At 25.3% G+C, this 26,213-nt stretch overlaps 1 protein-coding gene across 8 annotated transcripts in view; it reads right to left on the bottom strand.

Moving 5' to 3' along the window:
• Positions 1-1,482: 1,482 nt before the first annotated feature.
• Positions 1,483-26,213, bottom strand: part of LOC122855218 (dachshund homolog 2) — a 140,207-nt gene continuing 115,476 nt past the window's right edge. For 6 of the 8 annotated variants that reach the window (XM_044156414.1, XM_044156420.1, XM_044156416.1 and 3 more), the window contains 4 exons: positions 11,476-11,622; positions 10,510-10,809; positions 3,813-3,899; positions 1,483-3,033 (listed from right to left, as the gene is read on the bottom strand). In XM_044156414.1, the coding sequence (XP_044012349.1) occupies positions 2,981-3,033; positions 3,813-3,899; positions 10,510-10,809; positions 11,476-11,622 (587 nt within the window). In that variant the 3' untranslated portion in view covers positions 1,483-2,980. Of the gene's footprint in view, positions 3,034-3,746; positions 3,900-10,509; positions 10,810-11,475; positions 11,623-26,213 lie in introns of all 8 variants that reach the window. The other 2 variants (XM_044156415.1, XM_044156421.1) reach the window with 2 other exon arrangements.

The raw sequence follows: 26,213 nt of genomic DNA, 5'->3' as shown, positions 1-26,213 counted from the left end.
AAAAAAAAAAAACATCCCTATTTTATTTGATAATTATGCAAATGTTGAAATGATTGTCGGGCAATATGTCCTGCGAATAAAAGTAGAACAATTCGGTTATCTTTATGAGGGCAAAAAGAAAAAAAAAATTTTTTTTTTAAAAGGGAATAAAAACCAGTGTTCTTTAGTTTGACTTTTTTTTTTTTTTTTTCCTTCATTCTACCCCCTGTAATAAATAAAAAAAATAAATAATAAAAAAAAAAGAATTAGCTGTAGGGTTGTGGTGAGAGTGAGGCCACAGAGTCAAGTTCTTCATTTGCATTGAAACATTCATATTTTTTTTTTGCGTCATCACTTGATTTTTTATTTTAAAAAATTTTCAACGTTTTTATTACACAGATATATATACTGCTGACAGGGAATATAACACACAGGGCTATACGCGTTTTGCATTTTCACGGGACGTTCAAAAGGGTGGCTGTTTAGGCTACCGTGACTTATTATTCGTATGAGAAAAAAAATGAAAAGAAAAAAAAAGATAGTGACGTTTTGTAGACGTTAAGATATAACAAATTAATCACTACTAATTATAATAATGTAAAAAACAACAACAACATAAATGTAAAAAAAAAAAACAATTATAAAAGTTTACTACATTAATTTTTTATTTAATTATCTTTTTTTTTCTTAAATATATTTGTGATGATGGGTATAATTAAAATGTTCACAAAGCATTAGACAATATTAATTCAATTAATTTTTTATTTATTAAAATTTTTTTTTATATTATACATATGCTGAAATGTGGGTGGAGCTTGTGTGGTCGATTGTAAACCAGCCCTAAGACGTCGCGTGTTTAAAAATCGTTATATATCGCAACGTTGATGAAAATAAAATAAATTGAAGTTTCATGGTGTTTGCTAGAAAAATTTTCCAGTATATTTCATAAAATACTTACCATTGGGATTTTTTATTTTATAAATAAATTATATTATTTATATTCATCTTACAATAACAACTATTTATTTTTCATTAGTAGTAAAGCTGAGTTTACATGGAAACCTTTTTAGTCTCGATATATGTATATTTTTTTTATTTTTTTTTATATGTTTTATGTTTCTTTTTGATCTTCAAATTGTCATCTTTTTAAATTGATAATAATTTTATTTTTATTTAAAAATTTATCAACATAATTTTTAAGGTTATTGTAGTTTTTTTCAAAATTTTTTCTTCAATTTATATTTATTATTTTTATTAAACTTGTCTCTTTTGAAATTACAATAGTATTATTATTTTTATTTTGTTTTTTTTATTTCAATTTTATTATAAATTAAAATTGTAATTTGAAAATAATTTTTTTTGTTGTTTTTTTTTTTCATTATAGACAAATGGCAAGAAAAATTTATTAATCGTTGTTGATGTAAGATTGATTATTTTAATAATCTTTTTCTTATTTGTCATAGTTTATTGTTAGTATTACTATTATTGTTAGGATTATCATTATTTTCTTTATATATTTATTTTTTTTTTTTAAATTTTTTTTCTATATCGGTGGTTAGCGTCTCGGCTTTCTATATTGAAACTCATTTTTATAGTCTTAGGTTTTTATCTAAAATCTACGATTTTGTGAACTTTACAACACAAGGATCTTATATGGTAAAATATTTTGTACATGAATAATTAAATACTTCACGTTTTTTGAACAAAAAAAATTATGTAATTAATTGATTAAAAAAAAAAAAAAATCTTTTTTTTCTTTTATTATGACAACGATTATTATTTTTCTTGTATTTTTTTTTTTTTTTTTTCAGTCTTCAATACCTCAATTATTCTGTTGGTTCGTCTTTTCTAATTGTTCATTCAATTTTTTTTTTTTTTTATGAACCCATTATACTGAAAATAATTATCCAGCTAAAAATTAAATTGTCGATATAAATACGTTATAATCTCTTTATTATTTATTTAAAAAAAAAAAAAAAAAATTCGTTATTGATCAAAGAAAAGGTAGATTAAAATGTTTTTTTTATAAAAAAGATTTATAGAAAAAAAACGTCTCTATGTTTCTCAATCAATTACAATTCTTCTGTTGATTTTTTTTTTGTATTTTACAATTTTTTAAGACAAAAAAGAGAATGCAATTTATTTACGCCGAGGTCACACACATATTTGACTCACATACTTTATTTATCGCTCATTTTATAAACTAAATATCACTTCAAAAAGAAATAATTTCTAATATAAAGTACAATGGGATTTAATTATTTTCAATTATTAAATGAGTCATATTATGTTTGACGTAAATAGAGCTTAAAAATTATCTACTTATTTTTATTGATACAATTTAATTGTTTATTTATTTATATAAATTATTTATATTTTTTTTTTTTAATTGAAACTCATTCATTCAAACACAAGCTTACACAAGCAGTCTTTATAAATTATATACTCTTTGTATTTTTTTTTTTATTTAATTTTGCTTTTTTATCATTTTTATAGTTTAATTTTTATTATCATATCTTATACAAATGATTTTTCTTTTTTTGTTTCATTTTATTTACGCTGACTTATTATTGGTCGAACGACTCTATGAGATGAATCATCTATATCATCATCTTTATATTTTCATTTCTATATGACTACATTAATTGAATCACAATCAGCAACAATAACATTTATAAAAACACGTCATACGAGTTTTTTCTTCTTTACCACAAAAAAAAATTATACAGTATGCACGATTGATTTTTCTTCCGACTGAGCATTATTATTTTTATTCTTTGAAGATATTTATAATGTTGTTGTTGTTATTTTTATTTGTTTTTTTTTTTAATATGAAGATGCATTGAACACTTAATTTTGACGTTATCAAATTGATTATCGTCGTGATTTTTGATTATAATAATTATTATTAATATTATTGTGTTTTTTACATTTTTAATGAAATTGTAGAAAAAAAATGCATGAGCTATTATTGAAACCTTGTATCGTGTATTTTTTTCTTCTATGTTGCACTTGTAAACAGCACTGAATTTTTATAATAACCTGTCCTTGACTCTGTAATCATAAAAAGTGTTTAATTATTATTTAATTTTTTTATATGTACAATGTGGTGTTAAATTTCAAGGTAAAATATGATTATTTATATGAGAACTATTGTGCATTTGTTTATAAAAATTTTTTTATTAAAGGATCAATTAAATGTAGTAGCGTTTTGAAAAAAAAAATATATTTGTAATGCTGTTGTCTTAATGAGCTTTGATTGATTCTGTGGCAAAACGTTCTCTTAAAATTGGGTTCACAAAAAATATAATTTATGAGTATCCATACGTCTACAGAAATAAGAGACAGAATTTTTTGTGGTTATAAAAAATTTTAGAGCTTTTATAAATAGCTCTTGTGAATATATACAAAATAATTTTTTAAAGTTATAAACAAAATTAGGGATTTAGTGTAAAACAAGATGGTTTTTTTTATTTTTTTTTTTATCTTAAACTAGCTGTGTTCTTTTGGCTTGTAATTTTTTTTTTTGTCGATCTGCAACTTGATGCTAATTATCCAAGTTTATTTTAAAAGACAAGAAAATTTTTCCAAGTTTTTTGTTTAAATAACATGGATGATAAGAAATATAAATTTTTTGAATAAATTTAAGTTTTTTATTTAGAAAAAAAAAAAAAAACATTCACTTTTATCAAATTAATTTTAACTTTAATTATTGATTTATTAATTTTTTTTAATTTAAAAAATTAAATAAAAAATTATTTTCTTACGAATTTATTGGTTTTTGATTCAGTGAATAAATGCTTTCAGCGTAATCTTAGGAGAATCTGACGCACCTTGAAGTGGTGACTTGACTTGATCCCTCTCGGCTGTCTGGTGTTGTCGCGACTTCCTTTCTTGCTCCAGTTCCTGGGCTAGCGATTCTGCGACAGAAAATAGAACAGAAAGGAAGTTCGCATCAACATCATCGAGTAGCCAAAAAGAATTTTTTTTTTTAAATTAAAAAGAATCATTTAATTTTCTAATAGAAGAAAAAATTAAAAGTAAAAAAATACCTATGCATTTATATACAAAAAAATTAAACTTAAAAAAGTACAAATAAGGGAATAAATCGACGTTTAGTCAGACGATTTTTTTTATTGCTCTATTTGTAAATGCACTTCTGTCCAGCTTTGTGTATAACCAGATCAAAGAAAATACAACTTTTGCAACTTATAGACACTGTTTTAAGATGAAATAAAAATTTTATAATAACCGTGATTTAACTAGACTGAGCATTGTGATGATGATGAATTGACAAAGTAATTCAAAAAGTAATTAATAATAAAAAAAAAAAAAATACCCTAAATGTACATAACCCTATATACACTGCTTTGGTCGCTATGAAGAGAGAAACAAGCATGTATATATTTGAGAAAAGAAAAAGATTACAGAAAGATGTAAGGATGAAATAAAAACAAAGAGAGAGATAAATAGATATGATAAATAAATGTGTGAAAGTGGGTGAGAAAAAAGTGAGAAATGGAAAATAGTGTGGGTATATATATAACAGACGAGGCGTGAACATGGACCACGGGGGTTTGTTCACTGAATTCCACAAGGATTAGGGTGAAAAGTGGAAAATGTCCCTTTAATGATATAACGTCGAATTAACCGGTGTGCACATCCCTTTAAGCCAAACGGGTGAAACGGGTTTATCTTGGGGTCATGCCTTTCAAACCACGATGAAAATAATTATAACAAAAAAAAAGTTTAGAAATATTTTTCATTTTTTCCATTTTTATTATTATTCTTCTTAAATACTGTCATATTTTATCACAATGATGAATATTAAGGTATTTTTTAATAATTACAATGAGATATTTTGGAAAAATAAAAGGGTCAAAAATTATTTACACAAGAATTGGTAATATATTATTTATTTATTTTTTTTTAATTATTGTTGCAGATGATATGAATTTCAATGGGACAAGTTGACAATGTCAATTTAAAATTTTCATCATCAACTGCAGTGAAGGTGAGTTTATCAATTTTTATTATAAATTTTATTTTTTATTTTCATATGACAAAATTATTTTGTATTGTTTAAAGTATTTTATGTCAAATTTTCAAGTCATTTTAACTTGTGTTTGGTTAAATGTGTAGTTAATTAATTTTTTTCGTTATAAAAAATTACGTTATTCATTTTTCGATTTGACCAAACTCTTTTCTCCATATCATTTCAAGTATATTCTGTCAAATTTTTCAAGTTATTTGAATCATTTGTTTGGCTGTAGCTATCTGGATTGACGTTGATTCAAGCTTGATACGCGTTAAATTTCGACGTATAGTTTTAAGCTCGATTTTCAAAATTAATTAAATCTAAAAATATTTTTTATATATGTTTTGTAAATTTAAATATACTAGAAGACCCAACTTTTATATGTTGCGTGACATAAAATGTCATTATATGCCTTCAAAATCTTTTTTTTTTTCTATATATATAAATTCAACTTGCTAATATATTTAGTTAGTGCTAGGTGTTATCAAGACATCTTGTGGTCGAGTGGGAAAGCACACGAACATGTGTCTCATATGGTATCCGAGGTTCGAATCTAGTGAAGAGCTGCCAAGTTTTTATCACAATATTATAATAGTGCTTCTTAGATACAGTCATCAGTCAGAACTCAATTATGATGTATAAATGAATAGTTTAGCATTTGAGGTGACTACCTTCCAGCATAGAATGATTGAAATCACCTCAATTCTTCTAAGCCAGAATGTATTTGCCCCAAATGCTGGATTCATTTTTGTTTTTTTATTTAAACTTTTTTTTTTCAATTTCAATGACAGTGTTGTAAAGTATTCCTCAAACGTGTTTAAAAAAATAAAATATAATAAATAAATATTCCATTCAACAATTTAACATTCTAATAATTTTTAATAATTAATAAATGATTAATTATGATTAAACTTTTTGATACCATCAACAAGTACAATTAAAAAAAAAAAAAAGATTTGTAAATTTCGAAAACAACCTTCGTTTAAATCTTATTTTTACCAAAGGCTGTATAATATATAAATACGAAATATAATAAAATACTATTATGATATTCATAAAAATGTGTCTTTTAAAATTATAAATTTGATTTAAAAAAGCTCGATTTTCAACGTTACAATGAGATTAAAGATCGAAAGTTCATAATAATTTCTACCTGCCGAATAACGTATAAATATAAAATACAATATTTATTTTGAACCTTGCTAATTAAAATTGTTGAAAATTCATTTATCCATTTATTTTCTACATTCAAAATTAGATTATAAAAGACTAAAATTAAACATAGTTTATAATTTTTTTTGAATTGAAAATGATAACATGAAGCAATAATGCTGAATGAAACACTGAAGCGTGACAACCTCAAGGGCAAGTATATATACAGAGACGAATGAAAATCATAAGAAGAGTGAGATAAATGATAAGTGTATATATGAGTAATAGAAAGAGATACATGTATATACATGGATCACACCCGTAGATCTGATCGGTAGGCGTGAAACGACACGTCCCCGGGGCAAAGTTGAGCAATGGTAAAATCCAATTGCAAGGCCATTAAACCCCGGTTAACTGGCAGCTCGTCCTGGGCGTTTGAAATACTCGTCTCTCGATCTCCTGGTGTTTGTCTCCATTTAATCACGTGTATGTTAGTATATGTATACATGATTACAAATATTCAAGTTAAAATTGTATATATAATATACAACAATATTTGTATGCATATATTTTGTATCTTATTCTAACTGAGATTTCATTATATGCTTTGAACAACAATAGCTGAGGGCTGTTTGTTTCAGAAAAAGGAAAATTTTACAACTGCACGAATTCTTTTACATGATTCTCTATGCCTCTCTTGTCTCTGTATTTTTAAATAAAATTACCTCGGGTGTTTTTCGTCACAGTCCCTCTCTTTGACAACTAAATGACAATTTAACCGTTTCAAGACACATGTATGTTCAATTTTTTTATATGTATTGAGTACGTGTTTTATACCCTGAAGGTAAACCGATCTCAAATAAATATTTTTTTTTTTTTTTTTAACTTGATATAAATTGCGTATTCACGATGTTTAATTTAAATTTTATTTTGTTTATTTTCTTCCTTTTATTCATTCTTTTTTTTGTCAGAGATTTTTTATTACGCTTCTGAACAAGTTTTTTTTTCTTTTTTTTATATTCCACTGTTGCAGTTCTTGGAAATCAGATTAAAGTAAGAATAAAAAAAATAAAAATCTAGATTAATAAAATTTATTGTGCCAAGAAAAAAATAATATTTGCAAAAAAATTTTAAAATTTTCTTTTAAAAAAAATCAAATTTTCATTTTCATTTAAAAAGGTAAATTAATGATATATTATTTTTTTTTTAATTCAATATTTTATACATGTAAACGTGTTATTAAATACTTCAAATTCATTTAATTTTAACATATTTTTTTAATCAAAATTTTTTTATTTTATTATATTTCAATTAAAATACAACTCGAGTAGCTCAAAAAAAAAAAAAGAAAAAAAATGTTCTCGATGGTATGACTCTGCATTTATGTGCATGTAATTAATTTCGATACAATAAATCGTGAATCGTGAGGAGTAAAAAAATAAATATAAAAAAGTGTGACGTTTAAATAATATATTTTTGTATTGTTTTTTACATAAGAGTCTCATTTTTTTCTTGTAAATTTAGATGATGATATACATATAATTTTATCTACCCCTGTCTAACAATCCCTCTGTCTATTATAATATAAACATCCTCTCTCTCTTTCAGTTTTAAATCGTTTGACTTTTTTTTCAAGTGCATCAAAAAACTCTATAGAAATATACAGAGTGTGTTAAGCAGACCGTGAAATTGTATGAATGTTCACGAGCACTTTTGAAATTTTATTTTTTGTCATTTTATTTTCTCAACGGTTATACATGTATTTCGCAACTTTTATAATACTAAATTTATTTTAAATTTATGTTTTTGAATATCGTTTTTACGTAATAAGATATTCAAATATTATACAGGCAAAAAAAAAAAAATATAAATAATACAAAATGGACAATTTTTAAAGTAGCTTTTTCTTTAGTTTTATAGAAAAATATTTACTGCTACAGCAATGAAATGAAATTCCCCAAATTATATTAAAAAATGTTTTAACAAAAATATGGTTTTTTTATACAATTTTTCCATTAGTCGGGAAAAATTGTAACTCTGTTTCAGTGGTCTATTTTTTTAAGGGAAAAAATCAACGTTTTGTCAGACAAATTTTTTTTATTACCGCGTTAAAATTATCACTTTAATAATCATTTCTTTTTTTAAACAATGTTATTATTATTATTATCAATTAAAATAATAACCAGAGAGTAAAAAAAATAGTCTTTTAAATTACTTGATTAATTTTTTATTCTGTAAATAAAAATTGAAACTATACCGGATGATATTTTAAATCCGTCTGTTGTACATAAAAAAGTACTTTGTACGTATACAATGAAATTGAGCCGAAAAAAAAATGATCCCTTGCGTATTTAAACCGCACACGTGAAGAAAAAATAAATAAATAAATGTTAAGATAATAATAAATAAAACCAAAACACGAAAGACTTAAAGAAAAAAAAAATAATGAAAAAACAATCCCAACGAAGATTGGCGTGAAAATCGTCCCTCCTATAATCATCGCTGCGGGTGCAAACGATCCCTAAAATTTACTTTTTTTTCTTTATATATCTTCCCCTATTTTAAACGTAAAAGAATGTATTTTTTTTTTAAACAAAAAAAAAAATAAATTAATTTGTAAAAATCAAAAGTAACTAGCAATGAATTTGTTGAAGAAAATTCAAACTTATATGTGACTATAACTAAAATTACAATTCCCAAAGAAAAAAAAAAAAAACATATTTTCCATGTAACCAGTTCTATTTGTAAAAAAGAATTTCACTAAACAACATAATATTAAGGATAACAAAGACAGAGACAGGTTTATTGCATAAAGTGTAAATTTAACAATTCAGAAAAAAAGACATCAATAAGACTTTGAGGGTCGCCAGACTGGTAAAAAATAAAAAAAAAAAAACTGTGGATCATGCAGATGAGATGAGGTGTGTGATACTCTAGACGAAAATTTCTTCATGTTATATTATGCATACACATATGTATGTATAATAAATGTGAAGGGAGTTGAAAGACGATATGTTGCCAAGATTATAAAGACAGTGAAAACATCCAATGATACCAGCAATCACCACAGCCAATTGCACTTGAATTTTTAATTTTTTTTTCCATCCATTATAATCCTTGTTCATCAATAATTATTATTTAAATAATATAATTTTTACAAATTATTGTAATATCTAAAATACCTACAGCCACAAAAAACCAACCCCTTTATTTATTTACATTCGTTTTTTGTTTTACTATATCCCATTTTCGTTTATTTTTTTTTTGTTCTTATCGTTAACTCGTGTCGATTATATTTTTGTTGTTTATTGCAAATGGATTCTTCATCATAATGCCCATGTGACTACCAACAAAAAATATCTACACCCTATTCAAATAAGCATGTTTTCTCGTCAACCATATAAGTTTAAAAATATATACACCCTCTTTTACCCCCCAACACACACATAATAACACATATCGAGGGATGTTATTGCTCGCGGTCGTGATTGCTTGTGCTTGAAATCATCTGAATAATTTATTTTTCGTGCATAACAACAACAAAAAAATATTTCAAATAAAAAGAGTAATGATTCGTTGAATCGTTTTAGGAAAAATCCGTTCACTCGGACTATTTTTTTATTACTATTATCATTATTTTTACTAAATCAATTCGAAACGTATTTTCTTGGTAATCTGTAGGGGATCATTCAGTTTGTTCGGCAAGTCAATAAAAAAAAAAAAAAAAATTTGACTACCAGATATAAACCGGATTAATCGAAAAATAAAAAATGGAAAATTTATTGTGATTTTAACGAGTTTCAAAGCACACTAACCACTATATACATATATATATTTGAATTTTTTTTTTTTTTCATTTTTCTTTACGAGTGAGTGTTAAAAATTCATGTATTAATGATTATTATTATTATTATTTTTATAATATAAATTCTCAGTTATTACAATTAATGATAGGTTTTTAAAAAATAAAATTTTTAATGTTTATAATAATTATTAATTTATATAATATTGTGATATATGTTATTTAATTTTATGTGTATTATTTATTTTTTAAAAAAGTTGATTTTTTTAAAACTTTAAGAAACCGTAGAAACCACAAAATAGCTTATTAAACTGGTGATATAATTTTGTTAAGGACCATGGGTAATCAATCACGATTAATTGAGATCACGGTTATTTTGGGTCAGTTGATTGATGCCTTTAAAAATGAAAAAAAAAAAAAAAAAAAAATCACTGACTCACATGTAACACTTATGTGTACATATGGGCATGTGCCTTGACTAGAATGAAAGTGGTTTCGAAGAAAAAAAAAAAAATAAAAATAAATAAGTGTAACTAACCTTGGTAGTTTTGCCAGAAGGCGGAAGCCTGACCACCAATCAGGTCCAGTCCATAGCCCCAGCCAGGTTTTATTGAGTCTGGTGTTGTTGGTTGTTGTGGTGGACGTGACACCTGGGATTCCCTATACTGACTTTGTTGTTGTTGTTGTTGTTGTTGCTGTTGTTGCTGTGATTGTTGCGACTGTTGAGAAGGTTGTGGTTGTTGTTGTTGTTGTTGGGATGATTGAGATTGTGATTGCGAATGTCCTGATAAATCATCAACTGGCTCTAATTTTGTACGAGCTTCAGCATTTATATTTTCTAAAAAATAAAAAATTAAATATTTTCATTATTTTTTTGATGATATAATTTAGAGTATGATTTTTTCTTTTGACTCAATAAGATGCTGATATACATTTGATTTGAAATTAATATCATGACTCTGAGTCTGACAGGAGCTAATCAGCCTGACGGGAAAACCAGTAGCGAAGAGAGTAGAAGGCTTGTAAACGCAAGTAATTACATATATATATATTTATATGTGTATGTGTACACATCAGAATAAGAGATTCTACTTAAAAGGTTTCGTGTTTGAGTTTTGGTAGTGACAGTGAGTTGGTTGGTTGCTTGAAGGTGAAGTTCTACAAGAAGCTATGGTTTTCCAAGTTATTGGGGAAGGTGATACATATATATATAAGGTACAAGTTAAAGAGAAAGATAAAGACAAAATATATATTTCAAATTTTCAATATATACATATATTTTCACCCCCGCCGGGAATGGATAAGTAAGGAATCATATTCTACTGGGTGTCAGACTGTTTACTCTTGCCTTGGCGAATTAATTAATTTATTCCAAAATCCAAATACACCCTCCCCCACCCCTCTCATACCACCCACTTTATTGCAAAATTTTGTGTACTTGCATATTGTTTAATATTATCTTTAAATATATAAATAAAAATATTTAATATCAGGAAAAACTTACCAGCAATTGCTTTGACTTGTTCAGATGATGCTCCCGTTGCTTTCAGTGCTTCTTCTAATTGATTACGCCTTTTAATTTCAAGATCTAATGTTTCTTGAAGACGTCTTCTCGCTCTTCTTTCTTTTTTCAATCTTTTTTGATACAAAACTGCAACGAAAAAAAATAAGATTTCATACTTTTTTAATAATACAGTTAACTTTATTTGTTGATATTTTAACAGATATATTTTCTAAACCGAGTAATGTATATGTAACAAAAAAAAAAGCACGATAGCCAGCTGTTATTAACACACGACTACGTGCGTATTATATATCTCAATATAATATTTTTCGACCACCTATAGAGTCCCACATTATTTTTTCGCATACCTTATGGCATATACATCAGTTTCAATAAACAATCAAAAAATTAACAAGATGCACCAGCATAAAATAGATATGCATTTTATTATCTTCACAAAAAAATAATTCAATAAAAAAACTGCACTATTAAATTATTTCATATATAATTAAAAATATACCTATATAGTTTTATAGATGAAATAATTTTATCATGAGAAAATTTTAGTTTAAAAATTGAAATTAATTTTAATAATTGTAGAATATATATTTATTGAACAACAAATTAATTTATGCATTATAATAAAGTAAATAAATTGAGTTGAATTAGGAAAGCGACGGTAGCTGGCATTGAGATAGGCTCGATTTGACAGGAGAAAGACATGAAGTAGTAAAGATACATATAGGTAAGACATTGCCTTGGGCATAACCCAAGCTGTCTACTCATATAGAATGTCGACAAATGCATCTCACATTTTACCATCTTATAATAATAAAAATTCAATGCCTTATAAAAGATTTCATGTGAAAATCATCCTCTGAGAAAAAATCAAATGCATAAATATTCAATAAACAACATAATTTTGATTAATAAAAATTTAAATTTAAAAAAATTTTTAAAAGCAATAATTATGAAAATTAATATATGTCTATACTGAGTATCCACTAATTGATTAGTGTCTTTAAAGGTTGATAATTTTCAGTGTATGTAAGATATGATTTATTTGTGTCAAATAAAATATTCCACATGAATTTTTCTTCTTAATAAAATTCACACAGCTCGTCATACAATCATTCAAAAAAAAATAAAAAAAAACAACATTTTTTGTCTCATTTATAAATATTTAATAAATATTTTCTTAACAAGTTAAAAATATATATATATTTATGCATATGTAAGAAATACATTGATGAAAAAAAATCGAACACAAAAATATAATCTCAAGAAAAAATTGAGAAGAAAGAGGTGAAGGTGGTAGTGGTGGTGTGTGCAGGTGGGGTTCCATCAGACGAGGTTATGTTGTTTGTCGGTTCCCCCTCAATAAAAAAAGGGGGTGGAGGAGGGTAAAAGAGGGAGAAAGAGAGGGAGGAGGGGGGACTGCATTATGATGCAAAGATGGCGCAGTTGCGGCAGCCTAGAATTAACCCGAACACTCGCCATTGGCCACTCTGTAAAACCACTCCTTCGTGTAAGAACTGACTGCATACCCTTCACACTAAAGAATATAAAATACACGCAAAATTAACTGAGACAAAAAAGGACAAACGTTCGTTTTTAGATATGTACACACACACACTTGAACAAATATTATAATTTATATGCATTTTTATTTTTTTTTTGCTGCATTTATTCTTGACTGGTATTAAATATTTTTGAGGTGTTTTTTTTTTAATTGAAAAAATTCTAGTAATTATTAATAATCAATTGTTTATTAATTTGCAATATTTTTATTAACAGTTGGTATTTATTTTTAAATATTTTTCATACGAGCCAATGATTTTAATTGAGATGATAAACACAATGACACTGCAGAATTGTAATTCAGTGGTTTTTTTTTTTTTTTGATTATAATGAAAATATACGAGGTATTTTTTTAAATGTAGTTTTGAAAAATTTTAATGATTTAATTTATATGGGTTATTATAAAAACCGAAGGACAGCTATTACCACACTTTTTTTTTTTTTTTATGATTTTATTTTATGGGTGATTTTGATGATAGTAAAATATGTGATTTTTATCGAATTATATCATTTTTAACCTTGAAGAATTTTTCACAATCATTTGGTGGTTTTAAATAAAATTTTAAAAAAATTATAAAACGTAATAATAATAGTGATATTAACAATGATTTAAGCTCTGTAATTTTGTGATAAAAATTTTTGGATATTAAATTATTTAACGTTAATAATTACATGTATTATTATTATTTATTTTTTAAAATTTATAGTTGTTAATTTTGTCAAAAAATACACTAAGCCAGATAGTTTAATACTATGATATTTATTTCATGACATTATAATTATTTCGAGCATATATATGACTAAAATAAAATTGGAGAATAAATCTGTTAACTTGACACTTTCACTTTGCAACTTTGAGCTTTTTTTTTTTTGTTTATTTTTAATACTATCAAGCATGATAATATTATTAATCACAAATTTTACCAACTAAAAATTTAATTTTTCAAATTCCACAACACATGGAATTCGCATTGTGTAATAATAGTGACACAGTTTTACATTGACCTTAATTTAACCCAATGCATAAAGACATTTAAAAAAAAAAAAAACAACAATTGACAATAAAAGAAATTGACTCATTAAATCTCAGATGAATATCTGTGTAATTTAATAATCAATCAGACTTAATTCTCAATGATTTATAAACAATCAATAATTTTTTTTCACAATCAATTTAAATAAAAATAAAAAAAATAAATGTTTGGTGGATTGTATTTGTAAAAAGAATAGAAGGGTGGTCCATTAGATATAATGCAGTCAACGTTGGTTCGGTGGTCTGCCATCGGGCACGTCAAAATACATCAGCTACTGCTGTGCATTCGGTCAGAAAGCTGCTTCGAAACGTTCATTCATTCGTGTTATATATATATATGCAATATATATATAAATATAGTACATAGACTCCCCACGTTGATCGTTCAGCCACCGTCGCCCATCAACATGCCTCTGTCCTCGCTCTCCTTTTCATTGTCAATTGTGCTATCTATCCATACATGTATGCAAGCGTTATATTTTTACATAAATAACACTCAACATAAACATCATACAGCATCATAATCTTAATTAACCGTAGATGCATATAGTTTGATAGTTTGATAGATTTCAATAAACATTCTTTTCCATTAAATATTTTCTTTTTAAATTAAATTTTTTTTTCAATTATTTCATGGTAATACACAATAATTATTTGTAAAATAATATTTAGCTGAAAATAAATTATTAATTTACACATTTAAATTATTATTCATATACTTGTCTGGATGTGTTTTTTTTTTTTTTTTATATTAAAGTGACGCTACAGCAGGCACTTGAAGTTTATCATTTAAACATAGGGCTTTTTATATGCAACTTTTTCATTATAGCTTTTTTTTAGAAATTATAAAAAATATTATAAAAATATATGGTAAATATAAGAGGGTCAATTTATTTTTTGTATATACAGTAACATGTTTTTTTTTTTTACTTTGATGATCAATTTTATGTATAACTTATTCTACACATGTGCGTATATTAAATTTCGTAATTGTTGTAATTTTTGTTTTTAATATTATTTGGATATTTTTTATCAAGTATTTTTTGACAGATTATACAAAATATATAGTGTTAAATTTTGAAGGTGGGATATAAGAGAGTTATAAATATTCAAACGCACGAAAACCATCAACTATTTTATGCTTGGTTAATTAACACAGTTATTTTTTTTTTTTTCTACTGTTAAAAAAGTGTCGAAAGTTTTTTTTAGAGTTGAATAAAAATCATGCATGTGTGGTTGATCAATTCACAAAAATTTTATCAAAAAATATTGACAACAAATTCTAATTATTTTCTAATCATCATTTTCAATTACCAATTCAAAAAAAAAAAATTATAAAGATATTTCTATGTATAAAATTATATTTTTAATAATTTCTAAAAAAATTTATAAACATAAAATTGCATAAATTCCAATTTAATTGAATGGGAAACTTCAAGTGCCTCGTGGCATTACTTATTATCAAAATAAAAAGTTCAAAAGTTCATTTTTTTTCCTATAAATATATTTATTTTTATCCTTATTTGTTTTTTTTTTTTACAAATAAAAATAAAAACCAGGCATGTATAAAAATAATATAGTATATAATAAAATAGATGACAGAAAAAAAAATTTGTATATTTATTTAAACTTTGAAGGTTTTCGATCGTTTGGATAATAACGAAAACGGTGGAGTGTACACGCGGGGTTCATTCAATATGTAAATTTTAAAAACACGATCTTCAAGTAGAAAATCGCCACAACAAAAAAAAATCACAGTATATCTATACAAACACACATACAATTTGTATAATAATATTTGTCATAGTATTGAATATAAAGACATAGACATATAATACAATTGAAAATTCAATCATGCAATGTTTGTGGACTACAAAACTAATATAACTTCCATACAGACGTTATCTTAACTCCCCTTTTTACCACCTCTAACAATTTCTCATGATCGTGCATTTAATATAAGGAGTTTGTCTCAATTTTCCCTCAACACTTGTGTCCCTTCTCTTTCTAATCGACCACCCCAATTCCCATCATAGACCGTCAGTATAATATGATTTGCATTTTCTAGCTATATTGACCATTTCTAACACCTGCAACATAACTGATATATATCTAAACTACTAAATAAACATCAAAAAAATTTATTTAAATATAAATAAATTAACAATTTACATTGATTATTAATTAAATAAAAAAACAAAGCTTTTTTTTCAAAAAATTTTTTAAATTATTTAAATTAATTATTGTTGGTTATTTTTATTTGTAAAATATTTATATATTCATTATATATTTCATTGATATTATTTATATGGATTATTAAAATTCATATGATTGTTAAAATTTGCGATCGTAAGCATAAACTCAAGTCGTAAGATATACGTGTTTGTTAAGAGAGAAAGTGTAAGTGAGAGGGTTGTTTTTGTTGTTATATAAATGTTATAAAAGGGGTTGTAGAAAAGGGCCACTTAGGTACCTAGTGTTTTACCAGTCCAATAGTCTCAAACTTAGTGTGTCTCGTGTGTTATGTTGTGTTGTATTTTGCTTCCGACGGACAGCATCTGTGCACTCAACCCAAGGTAAAAGATATACCCCTCTCTTCTCTTATTCTCTCTCATATATACCCCCTTTTTCTCTATACTGTCTTCTTATTATACACTCTCTCTCTCTCTTTTTCTCCTCCTCTTTTTGTTTCATCGTCCAAACTCTATACAAAGCTGCCTGCTGAATAATAATACACTTAATCCGTACCACTCGAATGATTATAGTTCGAGGCACAACATCGATAGCAGTTAGACCGTGCATCCTGTGCCAAATTTATTTATATAAATATATATATATATATTATATTCTGGAATTTAACATTTACTAAATCTATTTATGATTAAATTTTTTTAACTATATTTTATATACACATTTAAATATTTACTTTATTTTTTAACACTTTTTCTTTTTGATATATTTAAAAAATTATAATAGAAAAATATTAAAAATAATATTTGGTTATTGTAAATATATATATTCTGTAGACCATATAGAAATTTAAATAAGAAAATTTATTTTGTCAAGTGAAAATATACATAATAGGGTCAGCCATAAAATTTTATTTTTTGAAAAGCTCTGTGAGGATTTTGTCGCCTTAAATATACTATTTCCGTTCATTGAAATTGTTTTACAAATGCTATTCAAAAACAATACAAGAAAAAATATAAAAAATAAAAAAAAATAAAACAAGGTTAGGGTAAGACAGAAATCCTATCAATACCGCACACGTTTGAAAGACTGAAAAGATTTTTGAGTGTCCTTTAGTATTATTGAGCTTATTGTCAATCTTCTATTCTTTTTATGGTTTTTTTTTTGAAGTAAATCTGTGTGGTCCGGGTTTAATAATATTCAACACATTTTTTATTTTTTTTATATAGGATAAATATATACGTGCTTGAGTTACAAGCTGTAAAGCAATATGAAAATATTTACATGCTTTTTGTAGCAAGTCATTTGAGATCTTAGCTCTGGTTACCCTTATTCTTGTATTTATTTACTTGATGCTTATTTATTATTATTACTATTAATTGTTATTATATTTTTTTATAATAATGACATTTTATGTTAAATTTTGGTCTATAAATTTGTCTGACTATTTTACGCTTGCTAAATTTATTTTGCATTTTTATGGAAGCACATGAAAACAATCTGGAAAATTTGAAATAAAAAAGAGGTATTTAATTTTTTTTTAATGCTCTATTTTTGTTTTATTGTAAACCTATTATTTCAATAGCTATATATGTATTTTCCGATTATTTTTTTCACGGGGATAACGTGAAAGAGAAAAAAGAAAAAAAAAAAGGGGATGGTTATCTTTATGCTTTCTCATGCTTTATCAGACCAAAGCAGCGGAGGTACTTTTCGCATTGCGGATTGTATAGTACGCGTGTTTTATTGGCCGAAAACTGACAGATATCAGGATTATGTTTTTTCTTGCAAAAAAAAAAAATCGAGGGGATGTGTATTGCTTTGCGCGTTGAACGAGTCATGGACTGGGGATGACTTTTTTTTTTTTATTTATTTTATTTTCTCTGGGAAAATCCCTGTCTTTTTTTTTTTATTTACATTTTTTTTGTTGTATTTTATTTTTACATTATTCGTCGTACGGAATGTGGACTTTCAATTTTTTTTTTTTTTTGATTTTTTAATCTAGAATTCATAATAAATTTTATTGGATATTTATTTTCTTTTTTTTTTATTATTTAATCAATATAATGCAATTAACTTTTTGTGCTTAAAAAAAAAAACAATAAAATTTTAAAAATTGATATACAAATACTGTAAAAAAAATAAAAAATATATTTTTAAAATTTTAAAAATGATTAAAAATCGCTAAATAATAGGGTATATTAGATGAATAACTATCAATATTCAGTCTTCATATTTTTCAAGTCCTTTTTTTTTTTAATTTTAATCATATTTTATTTTCTTATATTTTTGGATGCGTGCGGTATATACAAAATCATTAAAAAAAATAACCCAGTATTAGAAGAAGTCCGTTTTATTTTATCGGCTTGAACTGCGATTACCATCTCTAAGCCGATTTATATATTTTTTTTTTCTATATATTTTTCTTCTCCTATTTATTGCAATATATTTTTTGTTTTTTCTTAAATTTATTTTTATTTTTTTTCAAGAAGTATCGGTCGTGTAATATGATACTATTATCTCATCACTTAAATACAACTTCAGATTTATTATTGTACAAAATTTTGCTGTAGTAACAAGCCAGTGATTGTCTATTTTAATATTTGTATATTAAAATAATTTTTAGTTTTAAAAAACTAAACAAAAACGTTTAATTATTTTCCCCCAATTCAACTTTATTGAAGTATAATTGAATTGCTGGCTTTTAATTATCCTAAATAACAATTGTTTTATTTTTTTTTGACAATTTTACTTGTTTGACTATCATAGAAACGATGAGTATTTATATTATTTATGTTATTATTTTTTATGTTAAGAAAAGACCCTTGCCAGTTTCCCTGTTACATTGATTTTTCTTTTTTTTTTTTTATATTTTTTTTTATTCAAGGGGTGTTGTTTATCGTTCCAGATATGAATGTGCATGATAAGATCTACATGTGCATTGATGATATTTCATTTTCTCAGATATGTATTTTTATTTTTTTTTTTTGTCCAAAAAAAATAATGTGTCGAGTAAGGGAGTATGTACATTATCGAGTTCATGCATTTAATAGATGGTCAGATTGACACACACCATCAGTCTTCTAAAACATATTTTTTCTATTATATTTTTTTTATGTAGCAATAATTTTTATTCGAAAAAAATTGTCTTTGTTGGGTAAAAAAAAAAATATCACTGCCTCAAGTCAAATGGAAATAAAAAAAACAACAGAAAATATGATTGTAAAAATTATACAAGATATGAAAAGAAAAGAAAATAAATAAATTTCTAAGAGGGTAAAAAGTTTAAGCACATTGTACGAATTAAATTCTTAAAGTTCCCTTCATGTATGCTAAAAAGTCGCATTCCGCGGATCTCAGTGTATCTTATCCCCGAGGGAGCCAATATTAATTCCCATAAATTTTCTTTCAACGAGTATATGGATAACTTAACTTTGTCCCTCTTTATATCCACCTCTCCAACTTCACCCAACCACCCACTAGCCAAATTGTACGGAAAATTTTTTTTCAAACATAACTAAACGTTCATTTTTCATTCAAAGAACATTTTTATTTTACATGTATCCTTTGAAAATATTATACTTGTATGTATTATTTTAAAGTAAAAATTTATTTTTAAATATTTTTTTTTTTTGCTAATTATTATAATTTATAATAATAAAATAAAACGGGTAATTTAAATGCTTGGTTGTTGTATTTAAAAAATAGTTTATTTTTCTATTTTATATAGATAAAAAATATGAGAAAATATTTTTTAAAAAAAGTACTTGAAATGATAACTGAAAAAACGATGAAAAAATAGAAAAACAAAGTAAAATAAAAGAGAAACATTCGCAACGCCTTCAAGTATGTTTGTACAAGGTCGTATAGTTTACATCGTGGTAATAGGTAATTCAAAATTCTTTTTCGTCTTTAACGTTTGTACCACACTTTATCACGCCCCAAGATTGCCACATTAAAGAACCAGCAAAGGAACCCCTAACCCTTGCTATACATCCTCCAATAGCCACTTGGAACACACGTATATAAATTTTTCTCTTTTTCTTTTTTTCATTGCATTGAAAAAAAACAAACTTTCATCTGGATTTTAATTAGCACATAGTGAATTTTAACTGTACTTTCGAGGACTTGAAACTCAAAGGTTAGCCGCTTTTGAATTGTATATATTTCATTCAAAGAAAAATGTATGATTAAAAAAAAAAAAATATGAATATATTTGTGAGGTTAAAACAGAATTGAAAAATAGCAAATGAAAGAATTCATTTTAAAAGCTGTAAATAGTATTGATAAAAAGAAAAATATTACAAAGAAAAAATTTATAATGAAAAAAAAAAAATATTTCTGGCAGTTTTTACAGACAGAAAAATTCACCAAGTGTCAAACGAAATAGAAAAAAAAAAAAAAAATTTACAAGTGTTCTTTACTCAATATTATTTAAAGTTGATAGATATTTTTTTTTTTTTTTCAAAATAAATTTTAATAATTGAAACACAGCCAATATATTTTTCCATCTGTTGTAATTTTTTTTATTTTTTATTTGAAATTTTTTATGGCTTTTTAACTGTGCCTACCTCGTAGGTAATTGCATCAAAGAGAATTTCCAAATTTCAATCACGGTTATACGCGTTTATCGCGTCTTTCAACACCCCTGACTGTCTGATCAGTATAAAATCATCCAGGCATTATATATTTGCTCTTATACCCAAAGAGTTTTCATCGCCCTTGTAAGGGGCTTTTTACAGTCTTTGATTGTCTGTATATATCACTTATACAAAATATACCCCCTTCAGAAAAACCTCTTTACCCAGTTATTAATATTTGCTAACAATTATCGTGGCTTTACCAGTTTTACTTGAAGCTCTTTAATAATTCCATTCTCCAAAGACTCAGACACGTTTTCAAGTCTATCTCAAAGTATTATTAGAATTATATATAAAATTAAATAATATAAATAAAATTGTTTAAATGTAAATAATATATATTATTTAGAAAAATGTGAATTTTATTTTTATGGAAAATGAAAGAGCCATTAACTTTATTGATGCTTATCCCACTGGGGAAAGCACACCCCGTTCGGTAATCTATCAAACCGTATGTAACGTTGAACGACTCAATTTTCATAACACACCTTTCTACCAGACACAAAAGCTTGGGCGTACCAACTCTCCCTTTTTTTTTCCTTTTTTTTATTTTTGCACTGCCTACTTTTATGTATACTGCTACTGACTTTCAAATATATAAATTTATTTTGATTTGACCTTACAACAATCGTAACGAGTCAATAAATAAATTGATATTTCAATTATTTTATATAAAAACAATTAAATTATCAATTAACATTAACTAAAAAACAAAAATTAAGTTTAAAATAAGTTTAATAATTTTTTTTTGACTTATTATTTACGCATTTTCATACATACACAAAAGAATTTCGATTAAATTTAGAAACAACTTTGTAAATATCTACAAAACACAGAGAAAAATTGAATGTTATATATCTCAAGAAGAAAAAAGACTATATAGATGACTCACCGTGAGTTTTAACATTTAAATAATAAAGATGCAAAAATAAAAAAACAGGTATTGAAGAAATTATTTATGAATGAATAACCCACAAGTTACAACAACAATAAGATTTTTCAATTGAATTTTAAGATTTATTATTCAGCAGCAGTTGCTGTCACGTAAACTTGTTTATTTTATAACATGTTATATATATTCATTCACCCACAAAAAGCTTCCTCCAAATTGATTCCTTTCTTACCAAAAAAAAAAAAAGGATCAAAAAATTAATTAAATAAATCTATACACGCAATATAAATTTGTAAATTAATTTTAAAAATTTTTTTGTAAAGCATATTAAATTATGCAATATATAATTAAATTATAAAATATTATTGTCTATTAATAACAAATATAAAAATTCAAAAAATAGGTGTTGATTTATAAAATTCATGTATTTGAAATGCCAACGCAATGCGGTAGTTGCATCGGTTCGAGATAATTAGGTTTGAGTGTGCACTCTGGTTGCTGCAGTCGGTAACTCAGTTATCAGTGGACAGGCCACGTACAATGGCTATCACAACGGCATCAAACATAACGCATCAATTAATATGAACAATAACCAAAGCCGTGGGAGTTTGTGAGAGCAAAAGAGAAAGGATATATTATAGTGAATTGAAGAGATGAAGAGGTGGTGGTTATATTGTTGTTGTATAGTAATCATAGTAGTAGAGATGTAGTTATAGGGTGGACGTTTCAAAATTTTCGAATATATAACAATAATAATAATAACAATATCAGCCGAGGAAAAGGGGAGAATATGTACTCACATCGTTGCCCTGTCTGCCTCATCTGGTACATGTTCATACATTTATATTTTATATGTATATATACAACACATATATACGAATAAACGTTATGAAGCAACGATGTGTAGCAAGCATAGTGCATTCGTGTCGACGGTTACCTATAAACAAAGCATTGTCAAACAGAATGAAGCATGATCATTCAGCTGTACTGTTAACTCTTTACAAGGGCTCCAAAGAAATTTAACCACAATCATTTCTTTCAAGTTCAACAATAATTTTTATTGTTAAAGAAAATATATTGATACAACAAAAACAATTGTTGTTATATTTATTTATTTGTTGTATTTTATTTTTTCTTAATTTGTTTGAAAAATTAGAGAGTATGGTATTTGATCTTGATGTGGTAACAATTGTATTTAGATTGTTGGAGGATTGGAGCTTTTTTTTTTGTTGATGAATTGATATGACAATTGATGGAAAATTTGAACTGAGCTTTTATTAATTTTACATTCGAAAAAAAAGATGAATAATTAAGTTTGATATTTATTAATAGTCGTGGATTGTATTATTTATTTATGATATTTTTTGGATAAGAGATATTAAATAGAAATATAAAAAAGAAATGAATTTATATTTTAATAAATTTATTGATCATGTTTGTATTGGTATTTGTAAAATAAAAAAAAAAATTATTCATGCAAATAAACAAAATAATTATATGCGTGTATAGTTTGCTTTGAGCAAAATAAACATGTCTTTGTGATAGATTTATAAATCAAACGGTAGATATCGATATGCAAGTGCGTAATTATCGATTGCTGCATTCTTCGAGATGGAACGAAGCATATCCTACGGCTTTGAATAATTCTTGGAGTAAAATATTTGAGGCGTGTGATAAAATTGCTACCGTATATCTATTGTCGCACCGTATATATTATGTAAGAAAAAAAAAATATAATATATAAACATACATATAACGAGTTGAGATTAAAAAGAAGAAAAAAAAAATGAAAATTGCTATTGTAGGAAATTAAGATGAATTTTAATTAATTAATTAAAATATTAGTATGATTTTTTTATTCTTGTACAACAGTATTAACAAAGGACGGAGATAAACATTGGTTTTGAAATTTCAGAAACCCTATTTTGGCCGTTGTGGTCGTTGTAATTACCAGAGGACCCTTTAACTCGCGCGAAAACCGCGTAAACGTCTTAGATCTCAGAGGCGTCTTGATCAAAATTTTGCCCTTTCTTGATTCAACTCTGAAAGCTTGTTCACATCCTATAAATATCTTGAATACCATTAGCTACCAACCTCGAAAATCTTCATTCGAAAATCCATCAACCTCCAAAATCCCCTTCACAATATAAACTTAACATTGAAAAAATATTTATCATAAATTTCTCATCAACTACTCTGTGTTTAATTCTAAAGCATGTCAATAATAATAATTTAATAAATTATGTCAATATTACATTTAAACTATAACAAATGTTGATAATCGTTTTGTATTTAAATAATAATTGAACACATGATGCTTTTAGATTAAGTTTGTTTACAAAAGTGGAAGGGAAGTCATATTATAATGTTGCTATAATCATTGACTTTTATTATATTGACCATCATGGACAATCATTTCGATGATTACAACCAAAAACATTATCGTTAAATTGTCCCATCAATGACTATGGAATACAGTTAACATACGACAAATTGATGTGTCAAATAGGGTAAATTAACACATGAAATCAACAGACTTACTAACAAATTTTTAAACAAAATAAATGACATTCAGAATTGCTACAAATTTAACAATGTTAAATTATAAAAAATAAAAATTTTAATAATTAATTTTTAATTATTTCAATTGTTAATTAAACTAATATGAAAAATATTTTTCAATTAAATGTATTTGTACATTTTTATTCAAAATTAATTTGACATTTTATTGATTTTTTTTTTTTACATTTTGCAATATTTAAATTAATATCTACAAAAATGAAATATAAATTTATTAAACAAATATTTTTTAATTTTACAATTAAATTAATTTAACAAAAAAAATATTAAACATGTCAAAAAAAAAATGTAATATTTTGTAACCAAGTAGAAAATAAGATAATAAAAAAAAAAAAAAATTGAAGGGGTGATTTTAGGGTAGGGGTATAAAGAGGAGAAAAAAGGGGAGGTATATATGTTTACTTGCCAATAGAGAAAATATGCATAATAGAAAGCTTTAGGACAGTAGTACAGACCAAAAACAGACCGACATTGGGACTTTGAGGGGATGTTACTTTACGAGAACTCGCATTAAGAGGCTCATTTTGAATCTACCCTTCTATATATATATATTCTCTAACTCATCTGACAACCCTTATACTCATAAACCTGAAATTTTCACTGAATAATTGACGATTACGTATACGTATATATGTATAAGAACAACTGACTATGAAAACACAAAAAAAAAAGGAGGAAAAATATAGCAGTAAAATATCAATTTTATGTAAAAAAGTATAAAAGTGGTAAAATGGTGTGTCGAGTGTCAGGTGATGTACTCAAATATCTGTGGTTACTGTTAATCGTCTCATTTGTCATATAAATTTTTAGATAAAAAATTTAAAAAAATAACAAAAGCAACTACTGCTGAGACAGATAAAATAATTACTATTTATTATTGACAAATTTTTTTGTTAAATAATAGTCAATAGTATTTGAAAAAAATTAAATATGAAATATTGATTTTCTTGAATATTTTGAATTTGGAAGTATTTTAAAAATGAAAAAAATAAATTATTATCACATGTTTGTATGAATTTTTAAATATCATTTATATATATATGTTTAAGAATTAACGAAGCTATGTTTGTGTATTGCTTCGAGGCAAAATTCCTTACTCGACATAAATATATGTTATGTTATATTATATTGTGCCATCTACAAAAGCCGTATGGGAATGTTTGTAAGCAGTTATTCTCGAAATTTTCATCTAAATTCCATAGAGACTGAAAATTTAAGTGTTTAAATACGCAACGGTGTATGTCATCATGTATTTTAAAGTCTGATCATATGTGTTAAATATTATTTATTGAATATATTAATACATATTTATAAAACAAAGTTGTCGATTCGTCCTTTTCATAATATATAGATTCATGAATAAATTATTTATAATGTACATTTTATATACGTTATTTTACTGAATGCTTTGAAATTTAACATTCTCAAGTTGCTTTATATTTGATGCTATCATTTTATTGAATACATGAAATAATACCAGCTGCTTGCCTGCCTGCATTAGCAAAAATATTCAACCTGTATTTTTTATTTCAATTGCATACAATTATTTATTTTTTGTTTTAATTATTGTTGCAGATGATATGAATTTCAATGGGACAAGTTGACAATGTCAATCTAAAATTTTCATCATCAACTGCAGTGAGGGTGAGTTTATCAATTTTTATTATAAATTTTATTTTTATTTTCATATGACAAAATTATTTTGTATTGTTTAAAGTATTTTATGTCAAATTTTCAAGTCATTTTAACTTGTGTTTGGTTAAATGTGTGGTTAATTAATTTTTTTCGTTATAAAAAATTACGTTATTCATTTTTCGATTTG

Source organism: Aphidius gifuensis, linkage group LG4 (genome assembly GCF_014905175.1).
Source record: "Aphidius gifuensis isolate YNYX2018 linkage group LG4, ASM1490517v1, whole genome shotgun sequence".
Taxonomy (NCBI): domain Eukaryota; kingdom Metazoa; phylum Arthropoda; class Insecta; order Hymenoptera; family Braconidae; genus Aphidius; species Aphidius gifuensis.
The sequence above is the reverse complement of the archived record's forward strand: the minus strand, read 5'-3'. Positions and strand labels throughout refer to the sequence as shown.